Here is a 15531-nt window from a genome sequence, read left to right as displayed (position 1 = left end):
GTGTGTGGTGTTGAGTTGTGTTAATACACTAACACATATTCTTGTGTGTAAATATGTGTGTGGTGTTGTGTGGTGTTGAGTTGTGTTAATATACTAACACATATCCTTGTGTGTGTAAATATGTGTGTGGTGTTGAGTTGTGTTGACATCCTTGTGTGTGTAAATGTTTGTATAATGTTGTGTTAATACACTAACACATATCCTTGTGTGTAAATGTTTGTGTGGTGTTGTGTGGTGTTGAGTTGTGTTAATACAATAACACATATCCTTGTGTGTGTAAATATGTGTGTGGCGTTGAGTTGTGTTGACATCCTTGTGTGTATAAATATTTGTATGATGTTGTGTATACACTAACACATATCCTTGTGTGTGTAAATGTTTGTATGATGTTGTGTTAATACACTAATACATATTCTTGTGTGATTGAATGTGTGTGTGGTATTGAGCCGTATTCATATACTAGTACCTATAGACGGATATAAGCAGACTTTGAACAAAGGTCCATGTGCATTATTGTACATGTCAATACTACCAACTTCTGTATAATAGACTTAACATAATTTATTTATAAAATACATAGTAGACATTGTTACGCAATACCATAATGCAACATTCGATACAGGACCACGTAACCTAGGAGTTGCTTGGCCGATATTTATCGTGTTTGAAAAACGTGTTCGCAAGATATTGCAAATAATAAAACCCTACGTTTCTTTATCCCTTGAGTATATATATATAATGATATCGAGTAGAAAGAAATCGTCAAATATTCTGATGACAGCTCGATAAGTTATAAATATGCTTTGAACATGGCCGTTCCTTTTTACCATTTACATGACCGGACGGATGGACACCGCCAAACGTCTATATATGACAAGGTAAAAATCGACTGAGTATTGGATTTATATCAACTGTTTACTCTTTGTTTATAACCGCACTTGATAGCTATTCTTAAATTTAACATGCTGGCAACAGGACGTACTTGAATTGGTGTATGTATCTGACAAATCTGTAGGAAACAGATACTTAACGCCCTGTGTACAACGTGAATCATTCACAATGATTAACATCACAGCACAATGCATAAGGAAGTATTCTGAGTCTGTATCTGGTATATCTATAGGAAAAACCACTTAATTTTTACATATCACTATGATCATTTAGATATAGAAATCGAAATACTTCCTCTTTAGTTTTTCTTTTTTACAATGATCAAACATGGCCGATTTGTAAAATAATTTGAATAGTTAGAATTCGTCCTTTACGTTTCGTTTTTGAGGTCGAATAAAGTTACACCCGAACTTAAAGCGTCACAGAGAAATCCCGAAAATACGAAATAGCTGTAGAATGCTATTGCTGCTGCTATCCATCAAGTGTTGCATCGATTGATTAGCATTGACGGTTAAATATCACACAGGTGCAGGTAGTAGGTAGTCAGACGAAAGTCACTTTTTCAATATTAAATACATTTGATATACGTTTCGGATGGTATTTACAGTATTCACAAGAAGATAACGACACAAAATTAGTGTTTAATTTTTCGTGCTTAATAATTGTTTTATCGACCTCTCTAATACTTGTGCAAAATGTCAAAAAGTTCACTCTACGAGAGCCGTGAAATTGAGTACATGTGCATTTAGACGATTTATGCGTAAAACAAAGATTTAACCTAACCATGTTGAGGGCAGTGCAAGTCTTATAGACAATCGAGATATTTAGGCGTCTTGTGAGGCATGTTAGGCCTTTCCTGTAGACCCCCAATGCGTCTCGAAATTATTTTGCCTTACTTCCTTTTGCAAGGCCGTACCCTTTACCCTGGCCAGTGCCTTTAAACCCTCAGTCAAGTGGACACTAAGGGAGACTGTGTTATGTTGACAGTTTCTGCATGTAATTAAACACAGATACAAACTTTTCAATCAACCTTAGACTTCTAATGCTTAACGCTAGATATTGGCTTGGTTTAGATTCTTTCACGCCCTTTCAACAGGAAGGGTCATTTAAGGAGTGCATTTGAAATGTGCATATGTTGAGAGGCTGCGATATGTCCATGTACGCCTCCCTGTGATGTTGCTACCACAATGAAGTAGGATGCCGAGCAAACCAGCCGTTACACTAGCATAACGTTAAGCAAATAGTACATTGCAGCAACTAATATTTTAAAGAAACCAGCGTGACGGTCAACCTTGCAGCATGGACTATAGGTGATGCAGTGCCAAGTGAAATAATAGGCCCAATGAGCATAAATCACTCACTGGTTCTGTGCCTGACTTCTTGACTGTTACAGCCTCGAAAGTGGGCTAGGTTTATTCATTTTAACAAACTTCATCCCATCATGTTTCATACCAAATATCAGCACAGTGTATCAGGTAACAAATTTTACCCCATCATCTTGTGGTCTCCAAATCAGTATCAGTTGTTTGAAGATTCCATCATAATTGCTGCCGTGACCATCTTCCTAACTGCTATGATTCTATGAACTGTGTTGTTCAGTGATATATATAGTGACTAATTAACATTGTTCACTTTTTAAATACTTGTAACAATCAGTCACATTAATATGAACATTCTTCTCTAAAGCTAAAACAGGATATAACGAAACTAAAAACAAAATGATTTAAAATCTTCATCACGATATTCTAGTTGGATGTGGCAGCTTAGTATTAAATGTACTTATCATGGCATTCTTAATAAACTCATACGAGGAAAGCAAGAAACGTGAAAATCTCGTGCACAGCAGTGTTGTGACATTGAGTTACACAGAAACGCTTCATTTTCCGATATATTGATTAATTTCTGATAGCATTAAACAGTGGCACAGATGACGGAAGTTCAAATGGGTCAGGCTACCGCGATGATTATGCAAGGTCAAAGGCGAATATAGGTTGCTAGACATTTCGATGCCCATGTTTGCACTATAGAACGACTTGTTAGATGTCTAAGGGAAACTGGGCGGGTTGCTGACAGACTCAGATCTGGGTATCAGCGTGTGACATGACAACGTCAGGACAGGTTTATTCGCCTCGTGCATTTCCGCAATCTGTACCTTCCTTTCCATGTAAAAACTGTAAGGAAACGAATGCGGGAAGTTGGTCTGCGGGCACTTTACCCGTTTGTAGGTCTGCTCTTTACCACTGCTCGTCTCCAGCGTCGTATGGCAAGGGTGACGGCTCATTCCCCCAGAATATTCCCGTTGAGGAAGTGGAGATGGGTCTTGTTTACTTATGCGTCCCGGTTCACTCTGCTTTGAGCAAACGGTCGACGCCGTGTATACCTACGTCATGGAGAATGTTTTGCCGACTACTGCCTAGTAAAGACGGATAGGTTTGGGAAATCGGTCATGGTGTGGGGAGTAATCTCACATGAATTAAAATCACCACTGATTGCGGTACCGGGTAATTTAAGTGCCGCTAGGTATAGATATGAGATCCACCGACCCCATGTTGTCACATTCTTGCAGCAGAACAACTTCACATTCCAGAAGAATAATGCCCGGCCCCATGTAGCGAGGATCTGTCGCGACTTTCTCACTAACAACAATATCCACCCACTGGACTGGCCGCCATACAGCTCCGACTTATCCCTTGTTGAGCACTTGTGGGACCATTTGGATACACAGGTTCGACGACACCAGCCTCCCCCTGTTACTCTGGCCTTGTTCAGAGCAGCCCTCACGGAGGAATGGGCCAACATCCCAATGAGGAGGATAAACTCACTCTTGAACTCCATGCCTAGGAGAATCGGGGTTGTGAAGAGAGCGAATGGGGACATACCCGGTATCAACTAGCCAGCTCCTGCAATGAGTCCATTTCGATTTCAAATTACAGAGTTCTCTTTCAATTCCCTTCAATTACTCCTGAATCACTTACCAGATATAAATCGTTGATTTTTCAGTTTGTTCTGTATGGATTATTTTGAAATATTGAACATTGTACTCAACATCTTGCCAAGAATTATCTTTTTTCATTATCGCTTGTTGTGCTTTGTTTAACGATGGCTATATATGTATTTCTATCACTTGAGAATGAACTTGTTTGTAATGAACAAATTTGATGATTACATAAATGTACTTATGCATTGGACTAATGATGTAAATGGATATAATTATGTAGATTATATTTCTAACCCACCAACATTACTTTAATTAACTTGTTTCTTAAGTGGTAAAACTTTATATCAAAATTAAAGGTCATTACTGCATAACTGGGATATATTGACACACTGTACTCTCTATAAATTAATCTACCACTACAATAAAACAAATAAGAGGTCAATCTAACCTCATTTGTTGTCGTATTCTGTAGAAATATAACCGCAGCTCATTGATGGTGCATAAACATAAATTGCTACTGATCTGTTTGCTTCCTTAACGGGAAATAATTTCATGGCTGCCTTCATAAGTCAAGTGCATTTACGAGTTGTTTGATTGACAGGGTTTCCGTCTCCGTGACTCCTCCCGTGTCCTGGTATCGTCTCACTGACGAATGTCAGTGTTCTGGCGACGTGTTTTACGAGTTGTTCTGTTTACGGTAAAGACATGTTCTTCATGCAAGCTAGATCCCAGCTGACGATTGGAGTTACAAATTATTTCCTTTGATAGACAGGTAAGTATTTCAGTTCAAATAAATAAGTTGAACCAATTAGTTAGGAAATTTGACCTTACCATTGAAACATTGTTAACTTTGTAGTTTTTGTTTGTTTGTTTCTTGGGAGAGGGATTTTTCAACCTTATCTAGAAGTAGATAATGAAAATGCGTGTATTTATGAGATAATACCCTATACATTCAGATGGGGGAAAAGACCAATAAACAAGTCTTAAGTCCGTATCCAATTTTTTTTACAGATTTCTTCTTGAAAGCAGCAATGATTGAACCTACAGAGAATGAGAGGAAATCCCAGCTCCTTTCGACATACCTGGATAAAAACGTTATGGGAACGAAAGAGGAAATTAATATTTGGCGGAAGGCAATATTGTTAAATGAGCGTTTGAGAAACATAGACAATTATCCTCTTTTTACCATTGAAGTTGGAAGCTACGGAGAAGGACTTCATTTAAAAGGTTCTGACAGAGACAGAATGATAGTAGACCAGATGGTGTTGGCAATATATCCAGATCAGTATATTCCTAAACACATGGCAGGCAAAACCATTTTGCTTATACGAGAGGGGGATTGTCGGCCAGGTTATGTGAATTTAGAGCTGCATCAGCTAGGACATATCCATTACAAATCCATATCTAATTCACTTGTTAGCGTCGGTAGTTCAATATTTCTATCAAGTGATATCTACAGAGAGCAACATGTGCGTAGCGTTGGTGCAGTAGTTGGTGTTGCGTATGAATCGAATGGGCCTAGCTCTTCCACGAGGTTAATGGGAGAATTGGATTCCGTTCATTGCTTTCCATGTAACAGTTGGCCAAGGGAGGCGAGAGAATGGATCACACGTACACGTCTGTATGGATGGCCGTGTCAAACCTTAATAGACAAGATTGTTCAGAATGGATGTCATCTTGTTCCAGTTGGAGATAAATGTTCTGAAGACACACTTCTACAATGGAAAATTTCATTTGCACCAGCAGAAAGATCTTTAGTGCACTCATTTAGTCATGTCCAACTCAAAGTTTACGGTCTGCTGAAATATTTCTTAAAACAAATAAAAGGCACATTAAAAGATACCATCGGGGATGACGACATCTTATGCTCCTATTTCTTAAAAACGATTCTTTTTCACGTATTGGAGAAAACCGAAAAATGGTTTTGGCAAGACCAAAATCTGTTTTACTGTTTTTGGTTTTGTTTCAATATTCTGATCGCTTCGGTCAAGGCAGGATTCTGTCCCAATTACTTCATTCCTGACAACAACTTGTTCCAAAGAAAAATACATGGGCAGCATCAACAAATATTGCTGGACGTTTTAAACCGATACAGTCAGATGAAATGGATGTGTTTGTCCGTAGGTAGCTACTTCCAACCTGTATCAAAGATTCTGTCCGACTCATCAATGAAAGCTCATCTTGAACGCCCATCACCTCTTTGGGAAACTGTATTGAGACGGGATATTACAACATCAAAGGTCCTACCAATCTCGATGTGGATCGAACGCCTCACGCTAAAGTCGGTGAAGGCAGCAATACAGTTATTACCAACGTCAGGAACAGATTTTGATGACAATTACACGTATTTCTATGCAATGAAAGGCCTACAAATATTTGCAACAGAACGGATTTTTCCATACCACTTAGCTGCCCAACAGAACAAGACAAAGTACGAGAGATTAAGGAAATGTAAACACTGGATGACTCATCAAGCTGTAATGGGTACGGACATGTTGTATTTGGCAACTTTCCATTATCTTACGGGTGCTTTCGGTAAATCTCTGGAGGTGAGCAAACAAGTGATGACACTGGCATCATATTATGTAGCTGGTTATATTGACAGCCATCCACAACTACGAGAAATGTACAGACATGAGAGTCTTCACCAACGAGAATTATATGAAAGACTGAAGAAAATATATACACAGTTCCTGATATTTCATCATAATAGGATGTATCTTCCTCATTTGAGTCTAGAGTTGTTCAGAGAACATAGATGTATACAAATTCCACCACTGCCCTATGCCTTGTTTCTGACCTTCGTGTGCTGTCACGAGCTTGGACATACCAGAAAACGCGATGCAGCACTACAAAGCCTGATAAAGGTCCAGTATGATATTGAACAAGGAGGAAAAAATTTCTGGATAGTTCACACTCTCATTGGAATCTGTTACCAGACTCTCGGGGACTATCACGGGGCATGCAGGGCTTATTGGGCGTCAGCACAGTGGTCTGAGGATCCTCTTAGTAAATGGAATACTGCCATTGAACGAATAGCTGTGGTGTATCTCTGTATGTACGTCATACAGAGATCTGACAAAGAATAGCCGTGGTGTATCTGTATGCATGTCATACAGAGATCTGACAAAGAATAGCTGTGGTGTATCTCTGTATGTATGTCATACAATTCTGATAAAATGGACAGTGGTGTGAGTCATGATCGTACGTACGATTGTACTTAAACTGCATGAAATGTTGTGTACGGAAGATATCGGAGACTGTAGAGGATTGTGTATATCGCCATCTACTTATGCATAATGGATTATTATGCGGATAAATGTCTATATAATGTACCATTGTGGAGACTGAATTTGGGAGTTGCAATCAAAGTTACTGCTTTGCATGATAATGTTAATCTGTTGTTTCTTGATTTACTGATGCGAATTGTAAAATATGCCCTTGATTTGATATTGTCATATTGGAATTAAGAGCTTGGAGCTGACAGGAGATTTTTCTCATGATACACATGTGTACACACATGTGGCACATCTCGGTAGATGAAAGAATAACGTATCATATCTTTTAATGATAAGAACAACGATCAATTCTTTGACTAGTTATTCGTGATGTGAGAGCGCATGTGCGGATTATAACCAATGCGATTGGGCGTCTGTGAATTTTTTTTACTTCCGGTACACCTGTTCTTCAAATTTCTAGTTATAAACATATCGTTTTGTCTTTTGACACTTGAACAGGGATTTTGTTTCAGATACGAATTATGGAAGGTGAAAAGCAACAAAGGTCAATGAATTCAATTTTTTTGATGAAAATAATTCACGGATATTTTCTTAAATGCCAACATTGAAAATAAACAAATAATGCATATTTGCATAATGAAAAAGAGTCTGTCTAAAAACATTTTTGTTCTGTGATGATTATAACATAGTGTTAAAATCATCGTTTTTTACCAATCCATTTTTGTAGATCATTTTTATATAGATTAATGGCATGAATGCCATGCAACCAGCATCAGACAGACAACTGTTAGAGTCGCTATTCTTAAGATATTTCTATTATTTGTCACAGACTTAGATTTTCGTTTTAGCATACACTTTGCCGTTCAGAAAATGTATTTTTTTTTCAATTGGTTTAGACACAAGCTATTTATGGTTTATCTGTAAGATTATGTTTACGAAATGTTCAGAATTGTCGAAAGTATCGTTGCTTTTGTTGTTTTAGTGTTGTCGTTTCAGCCATATTTGGACGTTGGTCAGTAATAACCCTGTTGAAATTTCATGGTTGAAAAAAGGGGAGTATCGCATACCTCGGGTTTACAATACTATGGTAAACGTCACAAGGAATTTCTACGTCTAATTCATATTTCAGGTCATAATTTCCCTCTCAATAAAGCAATTTTTTTCCATGACAAGGAATTATTTCACGAACTTTGTCCAGAACTTTCAGTAATAATCAAATCTTTTCAAACTTTTTTAAAATTCATATATATATAAATAGGTTATGTGACTGCCAGTTTTTCATTATTAAAATTTGTTGTTGCCAGAGGTAATGGATGAATCGCTTTATTCCAAGTGATACACTCACGGATCATAAAACGAAATGGTCAACACGTGTCCATCTCATTTTGTTGACATCTGAGGACTTACATAACAGTTTGAGTATTTCTCGAATAAGTAGCAGACAGGAAGCCAACATGGATTTAGACAGTTAATGTTTGTCATCCTAGATTTCAAAACATATGATTGTACAAAGCACACAAATGCGCAGCATCTTTCTACATAAGGTTACAATTTGAAACAGCTTATACCAAATAATACCGTTAACTGCATCATACAACTGTTTTGTCCCTCCAGGACTCGTCAGAGAGGCAAAGTGAGAAAACAAAAACTCTTTTTTTTTCTTTTGCATCCTTATTCCGACCAAGAGGAGTTCGTTCTGCTTTATTCGCTGACGTCATACTTCCGGTTTGAATCCAAGCAAGGAAAACAAATAACACTGCTTCAGTAGTCAACATGCTGCGCCGGTTTGATTCCAACCCAGTTAGGGAGTATGTAATCATCTCTGTTATACTTTACGTGATGTGGAGGTATCCAGTCATAATGGAGTACAGTCCCTTTGTTTAGAAATCCCGCCCACCATCCATACGTTCCGGTTGATATGATGAGGTGGTTACATAATGAAAGTATGGCCATATCTACAAATCTATCGTTGAACCCACTAAAAGATGACACCCCACTTCCATTTATAACGTTAATTTCACTCCATTGCTTAGCTTCTTCATCAACATTGGTTGCAACGATAAACAGGACATTTTCATATTTTTCTAAGAAATACCGTTTGGCACTTTCTACATATTCCCAGTCCGCCAGGGGCCGCTTTTCTCTGACGTAATCTCCTCGGCGAATATGAATACCAACTTTTGTAACTGATATTGATCTAAGTGAAGGGTAGGCATTGCTGGAAAGTTTCCGTATGATGCGTAAAGCTTTATTTTGAATGCTTAATTTCCATTTAAACTGTCGTCTCAAATCTTCAAAAGAATGTGAAAAATATTTCCAGGTTTGTAGATATCCAAACAATGCAATATTTCCATTTCTCGGAATTTTGAATTTTTGATAATATCTTGCTTTTTCCTGAATTAATCTCATTTTGAATCCTCGGCACCTTGTAGATCTGTCAATTGGAGATTTGGGTATATTTCTAAATGGTTCATAAATAGCATCTCTTTCGTCCATCGCTAGTGTTAAATTAAAATCATAAGCTACTCCATAGTTACTGGCGTACAGAAACATTAAATTACCAAGTCTGTATCCTAACGATGATGGACACACGTACCGATTTCTGTCTATTCTTACCGCTGATCCGCTTGTAGCAATCAAACGTGTTGAGGTTTTATTAATTTTAACTCTATTTGATAATTCTATTTCATTAAGAACTCTGTATTTGTCTGCTTCATTTGTATATATAATTCCAGCTGTTACACCAATAGCCAGAAGCATAAATGTTTTGACTGGACCACGGCAACAGCATTCAACCAAACCTACAACAAAAAAGGAACACGTTGCTGAAGCCTTCCCATTCTTTAAGTAGATTATTTTGGGTTGATGTTGTTGTTTGTGTTTATTTTGTTGCTATTTTATTTCTTTCGCTAAAAAGTCCTGCCTAAACATGTATAGTAGACTATCAAACGATATATGTACAGTAGCTACTTCAATATTATGATTAAGATATCATAACTTGTATGTGTGAAATGTCACTTATAATACAAACAAAATAATGAAAAGCAGAAGAACATATGAAAAAGCAGTCTGTCTTGCAAAAATCAAAATAATGGTCGAGATTTTTGCGTACTTGCTTAAGTTATATGATCATTATGAACTCACCGTAGCTTTCTTGCCATACACCAGCCAGGGTCTATTTACAGGATATCATAACAGTTATGTAGTACTTGTCAGGGAAAAAACAAATGTACGACATAAAATCAACACTATAACATTACAATCTTAACTATATTCAAAACAAAAACACGTAAAGCCATTCAAACGTTTGAAAACATGACATGCATTCAATAAAATCTTTTAAGTTATTTTTAACTAACTACGTAAGTAGGTAAATCGTGCACTCATTATTATTAAGCTAATTTAAAACAATCAAATCAATACTAGACCCACCTATTTGATTATAGTGTTAATTTAACCTGTGTATACTCTTTACATTGTGAAGACATGCATTTACAGATATCATTTAAGTCTATAAAAATATTGACATAATTTTTGAGTGCATGTGATAAATGTTGTAGTAGATGTCGCAGGTAGAAGTTCCCAAAACCGTTAAAATCTTAAAAAATAGAATTAATTTGTCGCTATTTAAGATTTCTTTACGATAAAAAAACAGAACAAACTATTTGTCCGATGGAATGAAAATGTTTAAATAACAACATAAAAGTCTGAATTAATCTTGGTGATTCAAGTTTTAAACAAGCTATATACAAACACACACAAAAAATCATTTCAATCCACATGTTTTATAGACAATAAATTTACATTATAAAACCCTTCGGGCTTGTTTGTTAATGAAGGAAACCCTATTATGCAATATTTTTAAAAGACGAAATATTAGCCAATCATGCTTCAGTATTACAATTCCTTTGGATTGTCTATTAATGATAAGGATGCGGACCTTCCCCGTTTAATAGCTGCTCAATTAAGCCTTTGTTAAAACTACTTATCACAATTCTATGTACTGTCAAACCTGGGTTACAGTCTTGCAGTAACACTGTTTACTCAAGAAGAGGAATCAATGGTATGAGGATTTTAAAGAATTCCAAAGAGCTTTTGACCAATCTTCAAATCTCAAATTCAAATCTAAAAAACATTTCTTCTATAAGAACGTTTGATTTTTTTCCACCTTGAACACCATCATACCCCATTATAAACTGACGGAACACCTTTGTTCTCTTGTTAAGAGAGATTTCTGCTCCAAGAAATGTGCAGTATAAATAGATGGTTATGAACTATACTGAAGCGTATTTCGTAAAACATACGTCCAAAACAAAGACGAAATATATAGAAGACGAAGTAATAAAAATGATGCAGCAGTTTCAGTTTTGAGCTTGGTGGCAAAATCTTCCTACAGACTATTGGCATACCTATCGGAACTACCTGCGCCCCTCTGTTGGCTGACTTGTTTTTTTTTTTTTTCATACGAGACTAAATTTATTGAAGAGCTTATCAAAACAGGTTACAATGTCACTTTCAGATATATTGATGACGTTTTGTCTTTAAATAGCAAGCAATTTATTGACCAAGTTCTTCGTATATGTCAACCAGAATTGGAAATAAAAGATACGACCGACTCTTCTAAATCAGCTGCTTATCTCGATCTTTTCCTACGATGATACCAACATGTAAAGCTTGCTACCTAGCTGTATAATAAAAGCGCAATAATATCTCTGCGTCTCCAACATATGGTATTTATATGTCACAGTTGACGCGATATCCAAGGACCTGTTCCCATTATCATGATTTTTGTGCAAGAAGTCGTTCACTGACGGACAAACCTGTAACACAGGGGTTCAAATTATGCAATTTGATGAAAATTATGGGGTAGTTTTACGGTCGTCATAGTGATTTCATTGGGATATAAAGTATGTCTGTTGATTATACGTTGTTCTCATTTGAGAAAGTTACATCAATGACTGGGATTGACCAATGTTTACATTGCGGGTGTCGTCGACACAGCAGAAGACGCTTACTCTTCCGGAACACATGGTTTTATTCTCCTTGTACGTTTTCACGAGTCTCCATGTAAATCTTTCTTTTGTTTATATTTTGTCCTAATTTCATGGAATTTGAGTTTGAGTCATGATTATGTTACCATGTTGGTATTTTCCTGATTTTTTCGTACACATGGCCAACTACTCTTTTTAAATAATCAGCATTTACAATGAAACATCTTTATTGTACATAATGTATATAAATAAACCATAGTATTCACATATCAGCATAGAGCTGAAATATAGCAATGTAAGAAATTGTGTATTATTTTCACAGAATAGAATACATATACAAATTATCATCGTATACAGTGAATAGGAAATGTGTAACTGAAAATACACATTAAGGTAGACAACATGTAGAGCGTAACGAGGGTCTTAACGTGATTAACATCTAACATATACATATATAACGTTGCAAATGAAGGGCCACGACAGTTCAGTCACCAGCATTAGTAATCTCAGCCGAAATATGTGGATAAAAATAATATTGAAAAATATAATTAACAAATGAAAAAGGATGTATGGAAATCTGGATAAAATATGGTTGATATAGAAACCACTGAAAGACTGTTGGTGGAGTCTTACCCCTTTTGAGACTACGTTTTTCTACTAATTTGATATGCAAATACACTTTATATTAAAGACAGAGTCACAAATATCTACATCTACATTGCATGTTAATATGACATACAGGATATTACTCGTCTTAACACGACTTTAAGAAAATGCATCGAAGTCAAGGAGGTTTGAGTGTCCTAAACTGAGAATTGCTCCAATCAATTTTAGTGGCTTTGATCCCGATCCAGTACGGCAAAATGTAATCCTGTCTGTTGAATTTATAGTGGTTAGGTGGTATCCAGTCATAATGTATGACTGTTCCTTTATTTAAAAATGCACCCCACCAACCGTATGTCCCAGTAGATATTATCACGTGATCAGTCATGGACAGCAGAGCCATGTCAACATAGCGGTCATTATTGGCTCCCGAAAACACAGACTTCCCTGTACCGTTGATAACATTTGCTGTACACCATTGCCTAGCTTCGGCTACAGGGTTCGTCGCAACGATGAATAAAACTTTAGGGTATCGACTCAAGAAATATTGTTTGGCACTTTCTATGTAGGGTTTATCTGCCATTGGGCGACGTTCGGAAACATAGTCACCTCTCCTGATATGTATTCCAACAGTGGTCACCGACTTAAATTCATCGTTTGGGTAACTTGTTTTCACTAAACGAGCGATAATTTTTTCCACTTCGTCCCGAATACCTTTCCTCCATGTAAATTGCTGTTTCAGGTCATCAAAAGAATTTGCAAAGTATTTCCAAGATTGTAAGTACCCGTTAAGTCTCACATATTTATCTGTTTCTTTAATGTTGAATCTGGTATAATATCTTGGCTTAGCTTCATTAAATGATCTCTGTCCTCCTCGACAGTATTTCGATTTTGGTTTTTTTGGTTTGGGAATCCCTTCAAAGGGACCATATATATATTCCCCGTTACTAAGGGCAAGTGTCATATTAAAATCGTATGCGATACCGTAGCATGTAGCATATAAGAACATAAGGTTTCCAAGTCTAGGACCGTACCCGTTACAAATATATCGCTTCATGTCCTGACGTATCGCTATACCAACTTCATCCTTTGAGATTTTCCGTTTTAAATTTTCAATCGTAAACGATTCAATACTTCCCGGGGGTGGATGTGACGATCTAAGCACCGTTGTCTGTTCGGTATGTTTAACTTCTGGTATTTCATTTCCTTTATTCATTCTACTTACGGGTTTGACATGTTTGGCATCAGGTACTTCAATACTTTTAGAATCCCCCTCTTTGCTCTCTTCATTACTTTGTCTCTCATCCGGATAATCAGAGCCGTCCTCATTGGAAAGTGTGATTTCCATAGGGAGAGGTTCGCTCTTCATTGGCATATGAGTCAGGGTGGACCCCATGTAACTAGCTATCATGAACCCAAATGAAAATCCAATGATAACCAACAGAATTACACCGGAAGTACTGGCCATGGGGAAGGTAGACTGTCGTTCTGAAACATCAGATATACAATTAATTTGTATTTTAATGAATAATCTGTAATCGGGATGCCATCAGATTATTTTCATGACTTTAAAAATTGCTTAATGTTTACTGAATAAAAGAAGGTAGCTCACATAACGCCAATATAGTTACATGTCATGCTGTTGTATGTCCTTAAATAAGAGAATTATTTCCACTTGAATACATAAACTGGTATTAACAAATCTGTCAGAAAATAAATGCTTGATTATTTACGTTGATATCATAATGTAAAATGAATTTAAGAAAATGAAGGTTTTTTGAACAAGTAAAGCTTACAGACAGTAGTTTTGATATGTTTCTGTTGTCTGTCTATTTGGTGACCTCTACGTTACCGTTATGAATGGTGTAATTTTGTAATAATTATCTATACAGACTTACTCATTATCATCATAAAAATACACTTTTGCAGAGAAATGTATAAACACGTTATTTTTTCAAAGTGCATAATGGTTTTGCGATCTATTAACAATCACATAATGTTCTGGTTGGTATGTCTTCCTAAAATACTTTGAAGGAATAAAATTCCTTTATACAGAAGTATAAGTTATGATAAACATGGTAAACTATTTCAAAAGTATAATGTTCTGAAATAATTTAAATGACATAATTCTTATGTCATGTTTTCAGAACATAAACTATTTTCGAAGTAAGTGATTCTTAAAATATTTGAAAAACTCCAAATTTTTAATATATTTAAAAAGTGAATGATTCTAAAAAAAATTTTTTTTTAAGTTACGTTTTAGTTTGAATATTTCAAAAGAAAATAGTTATCTAAAACTTTTAAAAGTACGTTTATATATGATACGTAAAATATGTTTAGAGGTACGTTATTCCAATTACAGATGTACATGATTTCTGAAATATTTTTGAAGCGCATGGCGAAAGTGCATGATGCTCGAATTATGTTGAAAAAATATGAAACAAGAAATGTTTTATGCGTTTTTATTCTTTGACTGTTTAAGAAGTACATATCGGTACAGAATTTATGGCTGACATATTACCATTTGCTTCTTTTAAAATTTCATTTTTGTTTGACATATATCTATAATGTCAAATATCTTGATAAGACTCAATCAAGCAATCAATAATGTGTCTGAAATAATCAAATATGTTTAAAATGTACAACAGTCACAATATACGGACACATTATATAGATTGTTCGTCCGAAAATCGGTCCTTCCGGCTGTCTAACATTCATCCGTAATATTTGCTTTCACTGTTATTGAACTGGTCAGAAAAGTTTGTATTCTTTCGCGACACGTTTAGTACGGATGATAGGTTACACATGCCATACTTTGATTGTGGTAAATGTTGGTGATATAGGTTATTTTGGACTCTTAATTTCGGAG

General features: G+C 36.1%; 1 protein-coding gene and 1 pseudogene across 1 annotated transcript; one reads left to right on the top strand and one right to left on the bottom strand.

Annotated features, from left to right (window-relative positions):
- The first annotated feature begins 4465 nt into the window (after positions 1–4465).
- Positions 4466–7247, top strand: LOC132565417 (uncharacterized). Its single transcript, XM_060230060.1, has 2 exons — positions 4466–4601; positions 4841–7247. The coding sequence occupies exon 2, from the start codon at positions 4861–4863 to the stop codon at positions 6916–6918; it is 2058 nt and encodes a 685-aa protein (XP_060086043.1). The 5' UTR covers positions 4466–4601; positions 4841–4860; the 3' UTR covers positions 6919–7247.
- A 1522-nt stretch (positions 7248–8769) lies between these two features.
- On the bottom strand, positions 8770–9828 carry LOC132565627 (galactoside alpha-(1,2)-fucosyltransferase 2-like; annotated as a pseudogene).
- Positions 9829–15531: the final 5703 nt, after the last annotated feature.

This window comes from Ylistrum balloti, unplaced genomic scaffold, assembly GCF_031769215.1.
Source record: "Ylistrum balloti isolate Yb309-2 unplaced genomic scaffold, AGI_CSIRO_Ybal_v1 Utg369576, whole genome shotgun sequence".
Lineage (NCBI taxonomy): Eukaryota > Metazoa > Mollusca > Bivalvia > Pectinida > Pectinidae > Ylistrum > Ylistrum balloti.
This window is presented reverse-complemented; position numbering and strand designations above follow the sequence as displayed.